Here is a 23,063-nt window from a genome sequence, read left to right on the forward strand (position 1 = left end):
AGAATAGAACACTGATTCTCCCTAATTTGCCAAAAAATTATCACCTTTCATTATTTGCCTTTAAAATGCACAAAGACTGTAAGCAGTCATGACACATAAGCTCAGGACTTGTAATGATAACTGAGCTGTAATGAAAGACTGGACAAGACTTCTAAATCCTTGGTTGGTCTCAGACATGCAACAAAGACCTATATTAGCAGAGCTATGCAATTCACAACATTATATTCTGCTAGCAAAATAACTTCCATTTTTTGAGATCAGTCCTAGCCAGAATAATAGCAACCAGATCTTTAAAAATATCCACATTTATTTTAATGTAAAGTTATTTTCTATGATTTTCTATATCCATCTATTTGAAGGGAAATACTGGGGTTGAAGTATACATGGAATAGAAAATAAACCTCAGATATGTAAAAAAATCATTTGAAATGATGCCACAGTATTACTGCAAGACACACAGTTAGGATTTTTGAAAATGGCAGTTAGTAATCTCTGAAACCTAATAATTGCTATATATTGTTTCTGCAGATAGCCAAAACACCTTGCATGCTTGTTTTGGAGTGCTCACCTCATGACATCTGAGTAAATTACAAATTCTGTTGTTAAGATGATCTTTCTGTTGCATTTTTTGATAAATTCTCCTATGTATCCTAACATCCTTTACCGGCATATATTCTTCCACACTTCATATTGTAATAAATATCATCTTCCAATACTTCATAATTTAATGCCTTCTTCTTAGGATGAACTGCCTGACAGTGACTGTCATCTCAAATGACTGTCAACTTTGTGTTTAGACATGTATTCTAGAGATAAATACAACCCCAAATTTACACAAAAACAAGATGCAAAAAGCATCTATTTCTACAGCAGTTGTAAGTCATAGCCAAACATCAGCCAACTGCTCCTAAAGAAATTCTTGTTTTTATACAGATGTGTCTAGTGCGATACCATTTGTCAAATGCAAATCAATAATGTGACACTACTTCCTTCTTTTCATCTAGCAAAAAAATGATGCAAGTTTAAGAATGCTAAAATTTTGCAACAAATTCCATGTCAGTTTCTGGACACATTCAACATAAAAGGGAAAAAATACAATGATGATAACCACTGCCATTCTTCATTATTCTAAATCTATTTTAGTTTAGCCCTGTACAGCAATACACCCAGCACTGCAATTGCCATTAAAAGGCCTCAGGACATGTCAAGTACTGTCTGAACTTGTTTTGTTCTTCTTGGAGCTTTGTTCAGCTTGTTTAATGACCAGACAGCTATTGCCTGATTTGTTTAACTTTTGCTCATCTTAGTAGAGCCATATTCTTTTCACAGAGGGCAGCAGCAAACAGTGGTTCTGTGTTTTACCCCAGTGCAGCAGTGCAGTGTGGAGGAGCACAGTGCAGGCAAAGAGCACAATGGGGAGCAGAGGTGTCCAAGCAGGAGACACTGGGGGCACTGCAGGTCTGGAAGGGTCAGTGACAGGCAAAAGATGGCTTTGGGCATCCCAGAGCTAATGAATAATAATATACTGATGGTCATCTAAAGCTGTGCAAATCTGGGAGCTACACAAAACTGAGTCCCAGGGTAACAAAAGCAAAGAATATTTATTGAACTCATGTAAGGCACTCTATATATAGTAAATTAATTGCTATTATTGATATTTATTGATATTGATTTCATTTGATTGCAATTTAGTATTGTTGATGGGATTAATTTCTAATAATATTTAGAGAAAATATTTTTAATAATAAAATAATGGCTTCCTGTTCTAATATTGATTAGACATATTTCAGGAACCCACATCTCCAATTGAGAGCATTTACCAGCAAACCTGCTTTTAATTAAATACCATTTACATGAGTAATGATGTTGATTCAATGAGTTTATTTATATACAAGTGAACACAAAAGCAGGAATTTAGTAATGTCTGAAAAATATTTAGATCCTACATCCTGGCATGCTTGGATGCCCTGTCATGTCTTATTTATTCCAGAAATTTGGTTATTTTAAAGCTACTGTACATATAATGTTACCAGACTAAAACCTACTTTTTGCCAGAATTCAGATTTCACATGGACAAAATTCCATTATCCAAAAGCTTAAAAACATGAAATAGTAGATAAATGTCAAAGCCCTTCATTCTCGTAATCTGTTTCATCTGAGAAGCAACCAATAAACTCACACATTCATTTCAACCACCAGAAAATACTCAGGGGAAACATGGATTTGATTTTCATCAAACCATGAGGGGAAAAAAAGGCTTTCAGGTTTAGCAGTAATGGCATAATCTATATACTCTAAGTAACAGTGTGACACGGCCAAGCAAAACTTTGACATACCTCATAATATTACCAGAAGGCAAGGCAGTACTATAATAACAACACCACGGTAAAGGAACATCAAAAAGCATTTACAAAAGAAATCAGGTAAGTTTATATGCCTCATCAAGACCCACACTGAGACTGAGGACCTCCAAAATGTCCATCCCAGGGCAGCCCACACCCGCTGGTGTTTCAGAGCCTCGAGGCAGCCTCAGCAAGGTGCGCACAAGGGTCTGCGTGCTGCCTCACAGTGACAAGCAGCAAACTCCTGAGCAGAGTGATTCCAAAAGGTGGTCTTGGATCACATCAGCTTGACCAACCTTTTCACAAGGCACAACCAGAGATGGCATCCTATTTTTATAGGGGCACCGTCCTTTTATAATTGTCTGTATATGAACTGTCAACCCAGGCCTGAATGTCTTGTGAACAATTGCAGCACTTGGAGCAATCTGGATCTGCTTCTCAGAAGGTTCTGTCTGGTCAAGAAACAGGAATATTGTTGATTTTTCCCAATTATGAAGCTGTTCCAACTTTCATGAAAATATTAAAGATTCAGTGAACATAATTGAAAATTCATTTACAAGGCAGGAAACACTGGTTTCCAGAGCAGATTCCAATTATTTTTAGGTACATTTAACTCTCCCAGGACAATAATCACCAAACTTTTCTGAGTACAATTCTGCTCCAAAGGGTATAACCAGTATCTATTGCATTTATAAAACTATATAACAGCATAATCCACTGAAGCCCTATGGCCCTATAGGGCTCTCACAATCTTATCAGTTGCTGGGATTGGCTAATATCCCAGCCTTGGCACATCCCTCCCTTCCAAGGAGAGTGAAACTTTATGATATGCTCTGTATTATTAGTGAATTCCTAGACAATTGATGCAGACAGAACAGCTGGACAAGGTTGTGTACTCACATTACACCTGCAGTGCTGAACGTTTTCCCTCTTCTCCTTTGTCAGTGTGAAGCACATCTATCAACCTTCAAACACACCACTACGAGCATCTGCATGTTTCCAGTTACTGCAGATATTGGCCAACACCACAGAACAAACAAAACACTTCCAAGGATAAAAACACAACCTGTTATGGTTCAAGCTGAAGTGCCCAGCTCTGCAGACAATTAAAATCTTCCATGTGTACAGTACAGAAGGGAATGAAAAGAATAGGATAGAGAAACAAACACTATTACAAAAAAAACACCTCCCTCCCCCCCAAAAAAAGAACCATTTAAGATTCAAAGAAATATTTCACATGAAATGCTCAGACTTCAGATTTTCCAAAAGCCTTTCTGGAAAAACTAGTCTTACACGAAGCAATATTGTTTCTCATAATCAGTGAACAGCATGAATTAGATTCTCTGATTTTCTAATCTGTAATTTAAACCCTTTCTAACTGCACTACTGGAATGAGCTGCAAAGGCTTTGCTGACTTATCCCCAAGCACTCCGTGCACACTTTCACAGCGATCTGCACCATTCTTTAATCGTCAGTGGGAAGCCCTGGATAAACATGTATCTTGGACTCTATTTTGAAGGATCTGCCAGTAATACTGTAATCAAACATGGTGCAACTGCCTAGAAACACAGTATTATGTAATTGGCTGCCAACCTGTACAAAAGAGCAGGCAAGGGTAACATGCATCAACCACTTTTTGATAGACTTTTTTACCGAAGCAAATTGAAACTGTGCTGAACCAGCATCGCTGCTTCTCCCCATCTCTTTTTTGTGCCACTTTTAGGTTCCAGCAGAAGCTTAGCTGGGCCATTACAGCACACTTGCCCAACATCAAGACCATACATCTAAAAAACCTAAGGTGAATAATTTTCTACTTGGCTGGTACACTGACATAACTCAGCAAAGGGAAAGCAGTAAAGCCACAATGGGGCCTCAGATTCTCACAAGCAACATGTTATAGCGTACCTCAGAGAGTGACAATGGGTAACAAATTCCTATTTAACATAAGGAATGTAGGTGCATCCCTACATAATAATTATAATAATAATAATTATGTAGGTCTATCCCTACATAACTGATGAATGAGCTAGCAGTACATGAAGAAGAACAGGCACCAGTCAGCTCCCAAAATGTTTCACATCTCCCAAAGAATTAAAGAGAGCAATTTAGCAAAAATTGCCCAAAAGTGGGTGACACGTCCACCCCATTGTCACCAATTTTTTACTAAGCTACCAGAAAATGGATGCTGTTCAAATATTACATTTTTTTGTTGTGGTTTCTGCCATTTCTAGGAGATATAAATAAAATTTGGACTTAATTACTGAAAATAGCTTGCATCCAAATTTCAGCTGCACGCAATTTCAACATCATCTAAGAAATACTAATTTGAGTGCATCATATGGTTTTTTCCCCTCTAGATAATGAAAAAGAAACTGAAATAAAGCAGACAGAGACAGACAAACCAGCTACAACTGAAAGAAATGCAACAAGAAGCTACATAAGTGAGTTTTCTTGAAAGTACATCTGCTTTGCTCCACCAAATGTCAAGGATGGTTTCAAAAGTAAAACTACAGGGAATTATAAAGAAGAATTTATAAATTAAAATTATGAAATAATTTGCTTTTGCTAGTAGAAACACCTTATTACTTTTTCACGCGTTTTTCGTTGGGTCTAATCTAGTCTGTGTTTAGACCAAATTATATTGATGGAATGGTGAATTTGTCTTGAGTAAGGACAACAACTTGGCCTTTGCAGAGCAAAGTAACAACATGAATCTCATACCCTGTAATTATTGATTGTTCTTACTAATTCTGATGGTGGCTAGTCCATCAGAAAATTGTGTCAGTAATTTGACAAAAACTATTTATAACTTCTCTAAAAGATTAACAAAACTGAGAAAGACTTTGAAAAATTTGACTGTCTTCCTCTTGAGATTAAACTAACATCAGAAAGGCTGAAACTCTGAAATATTCATAAATCAGTGATGCATAATTTGTAAATTTGTATTTTATATAATGTACAACTTTCTCTGTCCTAAAGAGCATTTTATATTTCTTGTTAACAGTGAATGCAAATAATGCTCAATGGAATTCTGCAGTGACCTTTGTTTTATTATAATTACTGCATATTTATAAATGAACAACTAAACTCCAATTTGAGAGCTACAACAACTTTGAGTTGGAATCCTTTGATAAAACACAACTGAATAAACTTCATAAATTTAATTCCCTAAGAAGAGAAAAAGAAAGTCTCCTCTGAAAATTCCTCTGTGTATACCCACAGACAAAGCAGATTTTCCCATGCTTTTGCAAGCAAAAAACTAAACAAAACAGCAATATGGACAGATTTGAACAGAAGAGGATAAATTGCTTTAAAAAGAGCACAGGAGAACAGATTGAATGTAAAACATCATATAATCACTGTATTATATAAACGCATAAAAAAGAAATACGCAGGTGTTAACCACCACATAATAATAAAAAAATCCAGTACCTGTGTTATGTCATAATATAATTCCATGTAATGTCACTAAGTGTTAACAACTGAAATCCCACTAAGTAAGCAGAATCTACATCAACTTCTGCTAATGGCTGTTCTATACTGGAACACTTCCACATTTGTCAAAAGCACACGAAAATCAGAGGGCAAGGTCCAAAATACAGTACACATATTGTGGACCTTTCCCACCCAGATAAAGGGTAATTGGGAGCGTTTGAAGACAAAAGGCACACCTTACTGGTACCAGAAAGGCCAACAAAAAAGGCAGGACTGGTGTGAAATACCTCATGGTACAGGACTCAGAACTATCAAGCACTTGTTCAGTGGAGGCAGCAGCAAGACAGGCTGAATTCTGTTCCTAATTTGGATACTTGCTTTGACTTCATTTTTAACATTTAATTTGTTTCTATACCTTACCCATTCTTTATAATTGGTTTCTGTTTATATCCTGCATTTCTTAGAGTGGAAGTTTGTAGCAGCATTTATACCCAGTTGAGAGCAAGTCTAACAATGTTTGAGTGCAATAATGTACACAAACAGAGGTTTAATTCAAGGAAAAATGACAGGTTGAGAAACTAAAATCCCGGTTTGGGTCACAACATCCTATTCAACTGAAGCCATCAATGTTTTAAACAAGCAGTGAGTTGATGAAAAACTGCTATTCAAATCCTATACAAGACACCTGTGATCCCTCCTAAGGCAAACATTAGACTGAAGCTGGTTGATTTTCCCCAAAAAATAACATGCCATCACATGAGTGTGTGAGAAGTGCTGAACAAAATACTGACAGAATCTGTGATACCAAAGAAATTACTACATAGAGAGAGAGAAGTACATTTACTAACAAAGTATTTAAATAACTGGAAGTAAAGCCATTTGTATAGGCTTTTTTGTATCATAAAGGAAATGGCTTGGGTATTTTCCTTTTTCAAAGCATCAGACTATTCACTCATGGATTGATCCAAATCCAACTGAATTCCATACACATACATGAAGTGCTGATTACTTTTGCACACAAACTTCTAAACTTCATGCCAAAACACAAATCTTCATAGTTTACTGAAGTAAATCATGTGGAAATAATCAATACAGCACAAACTAAAATAGAGTCATTAGTGATAATCACATATGATAATTTAAAACAAGGTTAAGGCTTATTAAAGGAGGCGCTGATCATAACTGCTTTTTCTACAGTGCACTGCATCAAGAAAAGAATTTGAAATAAAACTCACATGACTGTGATAAAGCACCCTATTATGAGTGGTTCAGAATGGCTCAAATATGTACTAAAATTATAACGTTTTAGGTGATCATTTTCTTCTAGCAAAGTAAGACAAAATAGGGCATATTATGTAGCACATGGGAATCCACAGGAGATTTAAAAATATTTCCTTCCGTGGGGAACCATACTCACAAACATGATCTCTTTAACTGATTCTGTTAATGTCCAGTGATATTTTTGGCCATGAGCATTTTAGCAGGAATAATATTTATGTTAAAAAAAATTACTTAAAGTGAAAATTCTTTTCTTTATAGTCTAGATTTTCACTGAAATTAAACAGCTCATTACAGTGTAATAACAAAACTGCTTAAAACTGCTCATAACCTGCATGGTAACCACTTATTTCAGTGTTTCAGTTTAAAGTTTTTAAAAAATATTTTGTAAAATATAACGAAAAATACTCTTAACAGAAAATTCAAAAGTGTGTTTTTCTCATCTTCCTTTGTCCCCTTGAACTCATGAATAAAAGAGCCACTGCAGGCAGAAGAATTTGGAAATTATTAAGCTTCTTTCAAGTATGTTACTTGTACTCATTCAATATTTTGGACAACTGTTCTATTTATTTTTGATTTTCTAAATTTTACTTTAGTCTCAAATAGTTGTTGCACGCTAAATATTAAATATTCCCGTCAAAGTACATGGTTGTTAGACTCCATTTTGTAATTTTTGATCTTACTAGACAAATCCTTCACTGATTTAACAGTTTTAATCCTGTGATGGAGCCATGATATGACATGTTATTACTGACTGTGACTTCCTGACTGGGGATGTCCAGCCTACTCATCGAGCTAGTAACCTCTGGGTATGTGATGAATATTATGAATTCATCTCAAATGTGTGCAACAGGAAGTGGGCATTCATGGAATGGCACATAAATAAATGCAGACATGTCATGAAGGTTCTATAAAACTGTGTGCATCCTACATCTTACTATTATTCAATAGTGTGACATAAACTGTTATTTTAAAGACCTATCTATTACACTAAATCTTCTATTAAGATCTCTGTGTTGTCAGATTTGAAATCAGGGGGAAAAAACATTAGTTGCTGAATACTGAGATGCTGGTACACAGTGAGCTCTTAGAATTTCTGACAAAGTAGACCAAAGCTGCATTTCTAGCATAATAAAATGTCCCTACTACAATTATTTTAGACCATGTGAACACAAAATACAAGATTAAGCCTGGAGCTCCAAATGATGAAATTTAATAAATGTGAACATCCCTTATTTTTTCCTCTTGGATGTAAGTAACAGGTCAATTCTTTTAGGAGGAACCCATCAGATCTGGCAGTAAACACAACAGGAAACTCTCTATAGTTTCTGTCTAAGTAACTATTACAAAACTCCACAATAATATTATGGCCACAATAAGAAGAAAGATTTTTGGATTCCCTCTTGGATTGACTACATACAAAGTCTTTACATGTCTACTAGTCTTGGAACTGAGCCCTGTCTTATTGACAGAAACCTCATGACGTACTTCAGTCACAGCACTGAAGATCAAGAGGACAAATTCCCCACAGCCCTCAAATTTAGGATCCTGTCAAAGTATTCACTGAGATCTATTTGCCAGTGCTTTGATCCCGGGTAAGCATCTCAAATGCAAGGCCACAGAAAAGGATCTAGATACAAGGAAACTGCGTCTAAGTAAAATGGTAGCGATTTTCAATATTGCCTTAATCAATGACACCAAAGATGATCTTCCTACAGAAGAAATGCTGAATAAATCACATATTTCCAAACCACTTTATTAAAAGCAATAGTTACAGCTTCTACTTTTTTGACCTAGATCCTTTCATTGTTCAACACTTAGAACATTTAGAAACACAATGATCGATTGTATACTTGTCACGTCTTTTGTAAAATGCAACACTTCTTAAAAAGGAAAAATACCAACTTTCATGCATTTTCCTAAGCCTGTTATCATATTCCAAATTGTAAAAGTCTTCAGAGGTTCAAAATAGAAACAGTTGGCTTTAATCTAAATGCTCTCTATTTACATAAGGGTTCTAAAATGTGACTGAAAATAGTTTTGGGAAATGATTTTACACTTCATACATCAAGACTGATGAAAGCAATTCTGATGGATGGGAAGGTTTGCATAATACTTAGAAAGCTGTCAGGTCTTTGCAATTCCTTTCTAAAAGTCATTTCTAGACAATGTCAGTGTCAAACCTCAAAATAATGCAAAAATTCATAAAACATAGTCTTACCAAATCTAGAGCACTATCTCAGTAGTAAACTCCATTTCCCTTAAAACTCAACTTACACTAGCAAAACTGTACTTTCACTTGCCACTATGAACAGTAACAACCATTTCTTAGTTATTGGTCTACCTTATTAACGCCACCTGTGCCAATCTAACTTGAACTAGATTGTCTGTGAAAACGAAATTTGTATTTCTTGCCTTAATGTTCGCTGACAGAAGTGATGAACTGCATCCCGTTTGTAGCAAGAACATTCTATGTTTTGATTCCTCAATAAGGCCTTGATCTGAACCACAAACCAAACAGATACACCTGACTGATGTGCCTAATGAATGCAACTGTATCTACAGAAGACAAACACACCTCCCTTGCAGATTTTTAGCCTTCTGGGAAAGGGAAAAAATGTTTTAGACACTGAGTGGAAAACAAAAAGCTTACTGCTAACTGAGAAGTACTCTCAGGCTTAATTTGCAAACTGATTATAACTTTGAGTAAAAATTTGATGAAAATTTTCGAAATGCCTTAACTGAAGTAATTCTAATAGTGTAAAAATTTTCCTCAGTACAAAACTGGCCCCCCTAAATAAAGTGATAAACAAGCAAATCAAACCTTCCACCGACCAAATGAAATTTCCACCCTCCATTTCTCATATGCAGGAGAACCCAAGAGTAGGAACAAGAATCAAAATATGTCTGAAATTGGAAGCAGAATATGCTGGAAACACGTTTCAAAATTTAAGGGAAGAAAAAAACCAAAGAAATGTTTGCCCTAAGCTTCCTCTGTCCTTTCAACTAAGCACGTTTCTGAAACAGATGCTTTAGCCTGGATACACTTATCCCCCTGGAATTGGGTGTATTTTGGGGAAAGATGTGAGAGCCCAACGTGCCCGCGCTGCCTCGCCCCCCGCCCCACGAGGGAGCCGCTGCCAGAGGACGGAACCGGAGGCAGGGAGGAAGGACGGACCGGGGGATGCGGGCGATGCGCGCCCGCCCTCCGCAGGGCCCCGCGCTCCCTGCGCGCGTTCCATGTTCTCCGCGCTGTTCCTGCTCTCCGCCTGTTGGCCGTGGCTCCCCCGCGTTTGCCGTGACTCACACGGCCGAGCCCGGGGGCGGAAGCGGCGCCTCCCCCCGCGGACGGGCGGTGCGGGCGCCCCGCACCCGCGCAGCGTGTGAGGCACCATCCCTTCCGCTGCTGCGGCCGGGGCTGCCCCGCCCGCCGGGCACTGCTCCGCTCCGAACGGTGTGAGCCACCATCCCTGCCACCCAACGAGCCTCTCTAGGGGCTTTCTGCGGCAGCCGGGCCGCCCCCGTCCCTCAGAACCGTTCTGGTCCCGGCCGGCGGCCGAGCGCGGAGCCGCAGGACGCTCCAAGCGTCCCGCTCGCCGGCCTTCCCCTCCCCCGGCCCTGCCCTTGGCCGCTGGCACCGCCGCAGCTGGAGCAAGTTCAGCTTTTCTTCTCCCACAGCACTGGGGCTTGGCTGCCCTTAAAGAAAATCCTCTCCTAACAACGTGTCAATGTTACATTCCTCCACAAAGCAACTTCTATTAGGGGGGCTGGGAGCTTGGCACTGCCTCGCCACAGACTGAGAGCTTTGTGGCTATGCAAAAAACAAGGAGAGAGGGAACATTTCCTGCATTAATATGCAATACCCCGGGCTCGATGATTTATCCTCACCCTCCCCCCATTCCCGCATGGCAGCTCTGAAGGACCCCCTCGCCAAGAGCCTGCATCCAGTGCCCCCATCTATGTTCAACCCACGCTTTCCCTGCCTCACAACCCTTCAAAGTCCTTCTAAAAATCACCCTCCAGCCCCAACCGCTCCAGAATTCAGGCTAAAACAGGAGGGACTAGCAGAGGGACTAGGTGGAAGGCTGCCGTGCTAACTGCTGGATCCCTGACTTCCCACCCTTCCGCAGCAGCCCCCTCCCCTTTTTCCAGCAGGGACATGAAGCAGCTGCTGGAACTGGAGCAGCTGCTGGGAATGACACATCAACCCCCTCCTCGCTAATACTGCAATGAGATTCTGAGCCTCCATCTCCGGGAGCAGGGACTGCCTGGGGAATGGGTGCAGGAGCAGCTCTGGCCCCTTCCCAGAGCTCCCAGAGGTTAAACCAGCATGTCCTGCCTGCACAGTGCCTCGCCTCTCCAGGCATCTCAGGCAGAGGCTTCACCCTTAGGAATTGCATTTGCTCTTGGTTTATTTGTAGGTTGCAGAGGTCTGGCCCAGGGACCAGGTGTCCTGAACATGGTAAATCTCTTGGTCTTTTGGTCAGGTTGCCTGCATGCCTTTGGAAATGTTTTCCTTGCAAAGTCGAGGGATCATATCAAGAAGGCCAAGGTTTTGCAGCTGGGTGGTTGCTGTAAGGAGATGGTGAGGGGGAGAGTGATTTCTGGCTCACCACCTGTGGGCATTACTGTAAGTGAGGCCTTAGAACAGATGGGTCCTACTTGTGAGGAGTTTCAACAGTGCTCAGCAGAACTACAAGCTGTAGGTTAGGCCAGTTTAGAAATGAAAATTCAGCCTTCCCTGCCTTTAAGGGAGTGTGCATCTTCTCCAGCCCTTTCACCTCATCTAGAGGAGTGCCAGAGTGGAGAGCAACTGAAACGAATGTGAGTATTAAGGAGAGCTGGCAGCAGGACTTACACACTGGCATGGCATTCCGCCCCCCCCTCCAAGGAGCACCTACCTTCCTTTGGCGGCCGCTTGGCTTCCCTGGTGAGATTGCAGACCTGGGTGGTTTGCAGCTCCTGGGTCAGGCAGCCTTCCGTCTGCTCGTTGAGGGGCAGCACCACGTTATTGAGCAACACCAGGGACTGGTCGTCTATTCCCCACTCTCCCAAATGCTGAGGGCAGGTGCATTTTGTATACATGATCCCACAGGACTCGGTTCTCCCATTTTCAGATTTCAAGCAGCTCTCCAACCAAGTGCATAACACATGGCACCCAAACTGGCTCGGGCTCACCTTGTTCAACACCAAAAATTCAAAGAAGGATTTGTGGTCTTCTTCTTTTTTGTGTAATCCTGGGAAGTTGATAGGATAGACACGACGTATCTGAATAAAATTCTTATCATACTGCAGAAATACAAAAGCATTCTTGGAGTTGCAGAGCTGCATTATAGAATGGTTATTTTTTAAAAGATCCTTTATTTTTTCATGAGAAAAATGATCAAACTGATAAGCCAAGAGGGAAAAGTTGGAGCAGCTGAAGTCCTTTTTGGAAAATTTCAGGTAAATACTATATTTGGTTGGATCTGGATTTTCCAGCGTCCAAGTGCAGTTTGTGAAGTTTTTAGGAAACATTTCACTTACAGAATACGATCCATAAATGACCCCCTTCACCAACGTGGAACACCAGAAGTCTTGGGCAGCATTAAATCCAAACATAACCAGTAGATAGGTGGAAAATATATAAATCAGCAAATTACGAACAGCCTTCATCCTATGTCATTTGGCCTGCAGGAGATGAAACGAAATAAAAATGCAAGTAGAATTCTTCACGCATAGAAAACCAAACTCCTTCCAATATTCGAGCCAGCTGTTTTCAAGCTTGCAGTTAGAGCCCCTTTCAGAAAGAAGGGCAGGTAATTTTTATTTTATAACGCAAGGGCCGGGGTTGCTGCTGTGTGCACAGCGCCACCACGCGGCCATCGCCGCAGACACGGCTGCCACGGACAAATTAAAACTCAACAGCTATTAGATTATTAATAGGAATGTCCTCTCCTCTCTAGGATTTAGTCATCATGGCGTGGACTAGAACTGCTCAACTTAAGCAAAAATCCAGATGCCTTACCTGACAGACCAAAAAAAGAGAAATTTATTTATTTATTTATCCAAAAAGTAAATAATTCATCTGCTGTAGTTATGTACGTGTATATACGATACCCACATGCAGAATTTCACCAGAACAGAACAAGAAAGCCAGTAGAATTTGTTATATACTGTTTTTCTCCTAAGTCTGAGAAGTAACTGAATTATTACAGCTATAATTTAAAAATGCTCAAATTACTATTTGTTACAGATAGAACATTATCTCCCATATGCCTACATGTCTTCACCGTGGCTGCCAGGTCTCTAAAAAGGCAGCATATACTGAGATTAATGCATTATTAAAATTTTGACAGTATTGAAGGAAGAAACAAAGACAGATGGATATAACTACTGCTGGTCTGACACGATCACTAAATGCCAGCTTTTTAAGATAATAATTTCAATGTGCTTCAGCCTCTAAGGATATACAAAATGGATCACAGTATTAGTATTACAATCAGTAGCTCTATGTAACTGGCCATGCTACAGCAGGATCTCTGCACCTATTGGACTGCACTTGCCCTCTGATTACGAATTACTTGTACTGTCTGATTAGCTCCTGTATTTTGCAGCCCTGCGCTTGAACAAGGAAAAAAAATATTACATTTTTTCTGCTAGTATCTCCAAATAAAGCTGGTTTACTGCACCTGCCAACTCTCAGAGTCTCCACATGCTCTGTTTCTTTTAACAGTGGCCTAGGTTCATACAGTGAACCTGAGTTACATTTATCTCCATAATGATATCAAAAAATTTCAGGTTGAAGGTTTTCAGCATTAACCTTTGAAAAGTTGCTTATCTCTTACAAATGAGTAGTTTTTTACTCTCCGCTCTTCAAAGCAAGCAGAAAGAAGTGATACCAACCTAATTTCAAAACTCTCTAGATTGCAGTCTCTTCCACTGTTGCTCAGTGAGCAGAGGCACACACACACAGGCACGGTTACTGAGTTTTGATGTGTGTCTTTGCCTGGCTTTTCATCTCCTCACCAAACAGCAAGGCATCTTCTGTTTCCCATTGCGTAACACACAGCAAGTCACCGGATTAAGCTCCCTTGAAGAGATTTTCCTGTCTCCTAGATTATATTGCAAACTCTGAATCCTGAAATGGGCAAAAAGCAGTACCAACTCTAACCCTCTTTATAGCAGAGGTTTAAAAAAAAAAAAGAAAGAAAAAGAAAAAGAAGCAGGGCTGCTGCTGGGTCTCTCCACATGGTCAGATTTTCTCCTTTCTGAGCATCCGTCTCAGTGAATAACATGGTTCTCCTTCTCCAAACAGGGCTGGTACAGCATTTAAGGTCTTAAAAAAGAGAAACTTATTGGGAATTCTGGAAACAATTTCCCCTTTGCTGAAGCACTTCGCAGGCAATGCAGTTCTGCGCAGTGTTATTCAGGATGGTGTAGGCGTTGAAAGCCAATGTGACAATAAGTGTCTAAATTAAGAATTCCACCCATGAAAAAGGATTAATTTTATAATCTGAAAAGTAGAAAGGGAGCTTATTTGCTTTTCTGTTTGAAAAGGAAAAAAGCCTCTGACTTTTTTCCATCCTATGTAATATCTGCACTAGAAAAAAAAAGACCTCTGCAGTGCTAGGCTGTTTTCTATGAAGAAATGTAAAGCCCTCATTTTAGTTGTGCATTTGTTCATGCACGGCTACTGAAACAGAGCACTGTCTTAATCCCTGTCTCCCTGTGTGCATTACACACGCACACATGCACACACACACGAACTCAGGGTGCCGGCAGCCTTCAGTTAGTTTGCAGCATTGCTAGATGCAGAGTGAACCTGCTCGCTGCAAGGATTAAGACACTCAGATTAAAAAGATCTTTCTTTTCCATGGAGGAAGGAGTTAAAGAATGGCCACAGAGGCTTACGGTCGCCTACTTGGGAAGGGGGAGAATTCTCTTCTGCTGAAAAGAAACGGGCATTTAGTTTGGATATTCCCCGAACTGATTTTCTAGGTGACACTGTAGTTTAGCCGAACATAGACGGCGCCATCACTCCATTTATTTTTTTTTCCCCCAACAGAAGACCCACTGACTTCTCTTATTTTAACTTCCTATTAACCTAACAATTCCCCCCACCCCCCATACAAATTACCCCAATCGTGCACAAACCTCAGGTTTTCTCGGTCTCGCTGGAAATTACTCTCAGGGAAGCAGACCTGTCGCAAAACGGACTTCTCTAACTTTTAAACTGCAGCGCTGAAGTAAATGCGGAGATCATTTCGTATGTGCTGTCTCTCTCTCTATCCTTCAGCAACAGCCTGTCCCCCTCCTCCGCCGCCTCCTCCCCGGAATCCCAAGCTAAAAGCTCTCCAGTCGTAATCCCTGGAAATGGGAAATGGAAATGCCCGGGGCACCCTTACCTTCCACTCCGAAAGCTGTCAGGCTATTTCTCTAAAACACTAGCACCATAGGCACACGTCCCAACAACAGTGATGGAGAGATTCCCCTTCTGACGGAAGCACCGTTTCCCATTTTCCCCGGCTCAGGTTCAAAACCAAGATTTAAAAAAGCAGCAGAAGATAAAAAACGCAGCGAGAAAATCCCCGCACGCCACACGCACACCCCACCGAGGGAAAAAATCAGCTTTGGCTCCGGATCCACCAAATCCAACCACATGAAGGGAAAGAAAACAGAAAAAAAAAAAAAAAAAAAGAAAAACCAAAAAAAACACAACCACCTCAAACCAGCGAGACTGCAGGGGAAAAAAAAATGGAAGTGGCTGAACAAGCGAAGGTTTTTTTTTTGTTTGGTTTTTGTTGGTTTTTTTTTTTTTTTTACTTGAAACAAAGTCTCAGCACAGCAGCCCGATGCACGGCGACGCCAGGCAGTCGACGGTCTGAGAGAAGGACTAAGGCGCTAGTGCGGATTTGTTGGTGGGTTTTGTTGTTGTTGTTGTTGTTGTTATTACTAATAGACTTATTCCTCCTTCCCTCCTCCTCCTCCTCCTCCTCCTCCCCCCAGGCACTAATGGCCGGACAGCGGCGGGGGGTCCTCGGCTGCCGATGTCGGGGAGCGGTGTGAGCGCCGGGCGCGCAGGGAGCACGGCGGCGGCGGCGGCGGCGGCGGCGGCGGCGGGAGCGCGTCTCTGCCGCTGCGTGTGGCTCTGCCCGTGCGTGCGTGCGCGCGCGCCCGCGCCTGCCGAGCCCGCCCGCCTCCGTGGGAGCCGCGCCGGGAGCGCGCGCGCGTGTGCGCGCCCCCGTGCGCGCCCGCCCCCGCGCGCCCCCGGCCGCCCGCCGAGGGAATGGAGGGGGGGGGGATAGAGGCCGCGTGCGCGCGCCTGCGCCCCGCTCCGCGCGTGCCCGCGGCGCCCCCCGGCCCCGACAGCCGGGCCCGCGGAGCGGTGCGCGCGTCACGGGCGCTCGGCGCGTCCCAGGAACGCCGCTCGCCGCGCCCGGCAGGGCTCCCCGGCCGCCGCTGCCAGCGCTGCGCCCCGGCGTCAGAAAAACCCGCGGGCGGGGAGCGAGGGAAACGGGGACGCCGGGGCGGGAAGCTCGCACTTGATCTCCTTCCTCTTGTTTTTTCTTCCAAAGCACAACCTCCCCCTCGCCGCAGCCCCGGGAGCTGTCGGCTCGGCCCCGCGATGCAGATTAACTGATACGGGGCTCCCGGGATAAACCCTCTCAAAGTGCCGCCCGCCTCCGACTAGAAACAATAGCAATTTTCTCAGCGCGGCTGCAATTAACGCCGCGTTTGCTCCCCGCCAGAGACGAGGCTGTGCCCGCTCGCAGCCGCATCCCCTCCCTCGCTGCCGCCCGCCGCCCTCTCGCACGGGAAGGATGGAGAGCCGGCCGGGCTCCGGCGCCGTGCCCAGCGCGGGAGCGGCGCTGCCCCGGCGGAGAGCGGAGTTTGCGAGGCGACAGCGGCTGAAGTGGCACCGACGGCGGCGGGCGGGGTCAGACGGGGAGGTTCGTGAAGAAAGCTTTGCCACAAGCAAGGCGCTCCCCTTTTTCTTTTGTTTTAGTTTTAAATTTTGCTACATCTGGGTGTGCTTTTTTTGCCGTCCCCTCCCGCTGTGTCCCTCCTGCTCCCCAGGTCGGGTTGGGTTGTCCTCTGGTTCTTCCCGCTGGCGTGAGATATCAGGGCAGCCTGCACGACAACAGATATCCAGCGTGAAAATTAGGAGATGACATTTTAATAAATGCTGCTGTCAGTCAGCAGCTCTCAGCCTGGCTGTCGTGTGCTCCCACTGCTGCCATTCTGCAGAGAGCACAAGGCCATGCTGAGTTCGTGGGGCAATGCAGCCCCTCCACGCCTTCAAAGTTCATATGAATCATTGTTGTGTGGTTTTGGACACGACCTCCCACCCCGATGAAATGAAAGTTTAAATTTCTGGACAACATCCAAACCAATCAGTCCTTAAAGAAAGCGTTTCTCTCCCCTACAGTCCTGCTCTAGCCCCTGCAAGGTTTGAATTCCAGTAAAACACAGCTTTTATGATTACAATTATATGCTGCACAAATTCTGATCAGAGGATTGCTGGTCACAAACCGCTTTTGACCAAAATAAACCAAAACATGGTTATAGCTTTTTACTGTATTTTCCATAGGTATAAGCTGTAAACCACGTCCCTGCCAGCTTTTATACTCATAAATATGTTATGTCCCTGTTGTCAAAATAAAACAAAAAGTACCTACCCAAAGCCAGGAAAATGTGAGAGATATTCAGGGTCTATGCCCAGCAAATGCAGTGCAATGAAAACTGAATTGTTACTGGCTTAGACATAATCAAATTCTCTCACGTTTGGTGACATTCCATATTATCTGTGGGTGATCATCATGTCACTTAAGGTACTTAAGGGGAACTTCTGTTCATTGGCAGAGAGATTGGAGCAGAACAAATCAAAGGTGTATATACAATGCAATATTTGAATATTTTTTTCATCTCCTTTAGTCACAAAAAAAAAAACCAACTTGAATGAACTCTTACCTGTTTTCTATGGCATTTGCAAGTTGTAGCTCCGTTAACTGTGAGTGGAAATTAAAAAATAATGAATCTACAAGGTATGGTAAGCAATTGTCTTTAGACATCTCCTAGGTATTCCAACCCAGCAATTAACTTGAACTTTTCAATTTTGTGAAGACATGGCAATGCTGGAGAGGAGTCTGGGATGGATGAGTCCTTAACCTCTTGTCCACAAAATGAAGGAAAGGATGGAGGTTGCGCAAGTCATGTTTAGATTAACTATGGCAGCTGAGGGGCAGAGGAGTGGGAAATGATGGGACAGGGTGGGATGGGACAGCAGCACAGAGCACTCTGAAAATTTCTTTAGATTTGTACAATCAGACTTGAACAATTCAGGCTTTAATGACTGGAACTAAAATAAGCTATACCATTTTTCTGAGTACACAAATATCTACAATTCACTTGCAGGTGTTTTTCTTCTGCAATTGAGGCCAATTTGAGAAAAAAATTGTTTGCCAGGTGTCATGCAGCATTTGAGATAAAAGAAAAAATGTTATTTTGTATGTCTGTGTGTTATTTTGATAGTCTAGAAGTGAGAGTCAGGATATGTTTAAGTCTGAAAAATATAAATAGGTAGAAATGTGACAATACATTTGTTTAATTTGGGCATGCGGATCACTTGTGTTTGGAATGGTCCTTTTTTGTGTGTACATTTATTCCTAAGCTACAGCCTGAAGGGCAGATGCAAAGTGAACCTATGCACATAATTTGGAAATATTGAGTAGATCAATCTTGTTTGAGTGCCTCTGTTAAAACCTAGGAATAATGCATTAATGCAATCCCACAGTGTTTCATGGGAGGGCTGTCAGCCCTGCATGGTGCACGTGGTGCCATCTGTACTACAAAGAAAGTATCAAGGCACTGAAGGAAGTGTTATGTAGCTCAGTAGTAGTGTTGTAGGGACAGGCACAACATAGTGAATGCTAAATTTATAGTGCTGCTTTCTAGACTCAATGCAATTGTTTCAGCGAGGTTGGGCTTGATCCAAACTAGGGAGGACAGTAATGTTTTTAAGTAATGTCCATATTAATGAGAAAAATGAGGCTTACCCAATTTAATATGTTGGATGGAATAAATTAAAGGGCTTGTTTAGTTGGGATTTTTCCTCCAGATCTGCGGAAGCACTTTGAGAACTTCGCTCTCTTGGTGACAGCAGCTAGATGATTTCAGTCCAGATTTTAGTGAACATAGCACAAAATTCAGCACAGTTGGAATTGGAATTACCACTGACAGTTCTGGTGCAAATTTAAAAAGGAAGACCACAGTCTAAAGCAAGTGGCTTTGGAGAATGGACTGTTCTCTTACTCAATCACCAGTCACTCTTAGGGGGACTCGTTTCAGGTAAAGGTCACTGTTGCAGCCTGCAGTGTCACTCCTTTGAGCAAATAAGACAGTCTATCCCCAGTACTGAAGGCACACATTTTTTTAAAAAAAAACCTTAAAATTGTTTTCAACAAGGACTTTGTTCATTATTATTATTGTTATCATAATCATTGTGTTGAACTGACTCCAGAGTTACGCTTAGATATGTCCTTCTGTGTACACAAGAAAGGAAACTGTTGTTACAGACTGAATTTAGAGGTAAGAGTTGAGGGATAGTTACACTGAGCCTCTTGGCTTATGTAGCAGTGCCCCCGGTCTGTTTCCCACGTCCCACTTTTCGCAGATATGCAAGGCCCTTCAAAATCCCCTTTGGCAAGAATAGACTTTCTACTCTGCATTACATATTATTCTGCAGAACACCAAGCTGTATTTCCCAGCTCTGAGTCAGGAAAATGTTAAATCCAAAGCTGGTGTGACCACTTCAAGAGAAATGTTATGTAATTTGGTGTGAAGAAAGGAAATAAAATGGAAGATGCTGGCTATATTGCAGGCATTATAAAATTCACTAAATACCTAAATAAGAAGAGAATAAAATATTTTGTTGTTCCAACAGATTGAGAACAAATGCAAATTGGAAAAAAAAATCATGGACTTGCACTTGTTTTCTGGTCCAGGATGCTACAAACCATTAAGATTTTAATGCATTTCTCTATTAATTTCAGATTCTAAGTGAATTTCCCCAGTATTAGTTTTCTCTCTGCTATTAAGAGGAAACATTAATTTAATAAATAATAGGCTATGTTCTGCCTTCTCAATTTTAAATATACTTGGAAAGATTATGTGATTCTAATTAATTTTATTAGAGAAGTGATTCATATATTCATAAATAGCTAATTAATAATGCAGCACCAGTAGATGGTGCTCAAGAATATATAGCATAACTGGAGACATGGGTGAATAAAATGTTCTATTTTGAAATTGAAAAATTTTGACAAAAATACTAATTTACTTTTGGGAAGTTGATTTTTTTATCAATAATGTTACCTTCAAAATTCAATCAAACCTTTGGTTGGTTGACAATTTTCAAGCTGAAAAACTCAGTGATTTACTTGCTTGTTTGTTTTCATTCTTTGTATGGCTTCTTCAGCAAAGGTTTCCACAAGTAATTCTAAATTGCGCTACTTGCTTTAAGTATTTTGATATTGTCATTCAATCCAATAAATTCAATAACTGGGCCAGTTATTGACTTTATTGGATTAATAAATAATTAATATTAAATTAATGTAATAGGTGACACTAAGAGCCTGGGCAGAAGGGACCTGAATCACATGTAAGGCCTGTACAGAATCCTGCCACAGATGGTGGCTCTTGAAGGCTCCTGAGGAAGGTGCAGAAAACCCAGAATGCGAGTATTTTTGACAATCTGGCTTCAAAAAAATCTCACATAGTCTCCAGTATGCAGAGCTCTTTTTAAGTGTCCAAATAAGTCTAAGTTCCCCTGCAATACTCATTTAGCTTGTTTAACTCCATGCATTCTTATTTTCTACATAAGCACCTAATTGTTTTCAATCTTAATTTTTTTTCTATCTCAACATTATGAAATGATGAGTCCCACAGCATAAATACTAAGTGAAAACTGATGTTCTGTTAGATTTGCTAGCTTTTTGTTTAATTCAACATATTCATATGTCACCATATTCTTGTATTAACTCAGGGAGAAGTGAGATTCTGGCTAACTTCTAGCAGTTGTGTAATATTTTTGCCATGCTTCTATTTAATATCTTTTAAAAATATTCCACTCTGTTTCCACAAAACCCTGCTTCTATAATTCTTGTCCCTTTTCTCTTAAACACTTCCTAGTTTTCTGATATCTTTCTAAGATGTAGAAATCAGCACTGCACACAGCAGTTCAGATCAGGCTGCAGCTCTGAATTTTATAACATTGTTTTTCTTTATCGTCTCTTCTTGATTCATTTAATATCGCTTCTTCTGAGAGCTGCTACACTGAACAGAGGTCTTCAGTTTGCTGTCCATGTCTGTTCTTTTTATCTGTCTCCTGTGAGAAACTTTGTCAAGCAAGTTTAAATAAATGATGTCTATTGGTTCTCCTTTGACCACTTCGGTAGTTTACTGATGTGTTGAAAACATTCTAGCAGATGAGTGAGGTATCATTTTCCTTTGCACAGATCTATCATCTCATGGTCTTGCGAGTCTTTTATTTTGTTATTTTTAATTTGTTAGGTACAGAATGTAAAATTTATGAATCTTTGATTCCCTGATTTGTTCAAAACTCCTTTTATGATGCATGTGAAACATTTGCTACTCTTTAACCTTCCAGTAAAGGAGTTGTTTTTCAATTAGAGATTGCATAGCTAAACTACTTGTTCAGGATTTTCAGTCTTGGTGGCTTCCTGCTTTTCAAATGATTGATTTGTTCCAGCACCTCTTCATCTGATAGTACCTAATTTTTATTACCCAAGAGTAGATATCTCCCTAACATCCTCTATTGTGAAGACTGATGCAAATAAATCTTCTGTGCTCCTAGCAATGTCCTTCTCCTTAATTGCTGTCTTCACTCTCTGAAGTTCCCAGAAGACATAGTTACTCTTAAAAGTTTCTTGCTTTTGGTATATTTAAGGTGGCTCTTTTAATTTGTTTTTATAATTTTAACTTTGTGCTTTTTATAAAAACATATATAAGTTACCTTTGCTATCCATTTTTTCCTTTTTTACCTCTTTGCTATTACAGTCCATGATAATTTCCCTCATTTCCTGAAAGCTGCCATTTCAGATTGTGACAATTCCCTGCTTAGCTCAAGTAGCATCTCAAATCCTTTCATTTCACTCCACTGGTTTGCAACTTACCTTCCTTGTTTATCTCCTCCCCTCCCCCATATGTTCATTTATCAATGGAAGTATTCTTGGTTTTAGAAGGAACACAAATGCCACATTTTGACTAACACACATTCTATTGAAGGCCTTTGTCCATAGGTTAGTGCTGTGACATTTTTTTATATATCTTACATCTTGTTAGATGTGTTTAACCTCATTATTTTAAGACCACTTTACATATTAGTTTGGATATCCTTAATCCTTGACTTCTTTCTGCTGATTGCAATTGAAGTCTAAAAATATGTCTAAACTCTGTTTTAATAATGGTGTCCAGTTTATCAAGCTGAGTTCATTGATTTAAGGCTGTTTTAGGTCATGCAAGGTGACACTCATTTCTCAAAATAGTTTTCTTTCAATTATGTGCTGTTTCAAGAACCAATTTCCTATATTTCTGAGAAACTATATTTTTAATCTTTGCCATTTACATATCTGATTTTTTTTCTAATTGGATTGTATAAAATTTATTATTATCCTGTTTTGTTACATATTCATGCTTTTCTTTTTCTGTGCTACACCCTTAGTATCTTAGTTTTGACTTGCATTTTTCGACATGTGTCTTTTTGTGCCCTGGGCTTCCATTCTCAAGCCCTCTTCCCTTAGAGGATTTTTTCACACTGGAATTTATAGAATCTTTTATGTTCAAAGCAAAATTCCTCACGGAACTGGTCCATTCTGTTATTCTGGGGCAGTTTACAAGGCATTGTAGGTTTAAAAAAAAATTATAGCATAAAGCCTTCTATTGGAAAGCCTTCTATTTCACTTATTTTGCTTTTAATTTTTAATTTTGCATAAATATTTGAAGTTC

General features: G+C 40.7%; 1 protein-coding gene and 1 long non-coding RNA gene across 12 annotated transcripts in view; one reads left to right on the forward strand and one right to left on the reverse strand.

The window, feature by feature from the left end:
* ADGRB3 (adhesion G protein-coupled receptor B3) overlaps positions 1-15,690 on the reverse strand; it is a 445,203-nt gene extending 429,513 nt beyond the window's left edge. For 6 of the 11 annotated variants that reach the window (XM_054279275.1, XM_054279276.1, XM_054279272.1 and 3 more), the window contains exons 1-2: positions 15,443-15,686; positions 11,957-12,725 (exon numbers count right to left, since the gene is read on the reverse strand). In XM_054279275.1, the coding sequence (XP_054135250.1) occupies positions 11,957-12,710 (754 nt within the window). In that variant the 5' untranslated portion in view covers positions 12,711-12,725; positions 15,443-15,686. Of the gene's footprint in view, positions 1-11,956; positions 12,726-13,940; positions 14,363-15,191; positions 15,321-15,442 lie in introns of those variants that run through there. The other 5 variants (XM_054279280.1, XM_054279279.1, XM_054279273.1 and 2 more) reach the window with 4 other exon arrangements.
* A 182-nt stretch (positions 15,691-15,872) lies between these two features.
* LOC128938791 (uncharacterized) overlaps positions 15,873-23,063 on the forward strand; it is a 47,468-nt gene continuing 40,277 nt past the window's right edge. Inside the window, exon 1 of the long non-coding RNA XR_008483186.1 lies at positions 15,873-15,955. This is a non-coding gene — a long non-coding RNA (uncharacterized LOC128938791). The remainder of the gene's footprint in view (positions 15,956-23,063) is intronic.

The sequence above is a fragment of the Melozone crissalis genome, unplaced genomic scaffold (assembly GCF_028551555.1).
Source record: "Melozone crissalis strain CALT ecotype California unplaced genomic scaffold, PUWL_Pcris_2 ptg000027l_1, whole genome shotgun sequence".
NCBI lineage: Eukaryota > Metazoa > Chordata > Aves > Passeriformes > Passerellidae > Melozone > Melozone crissalis.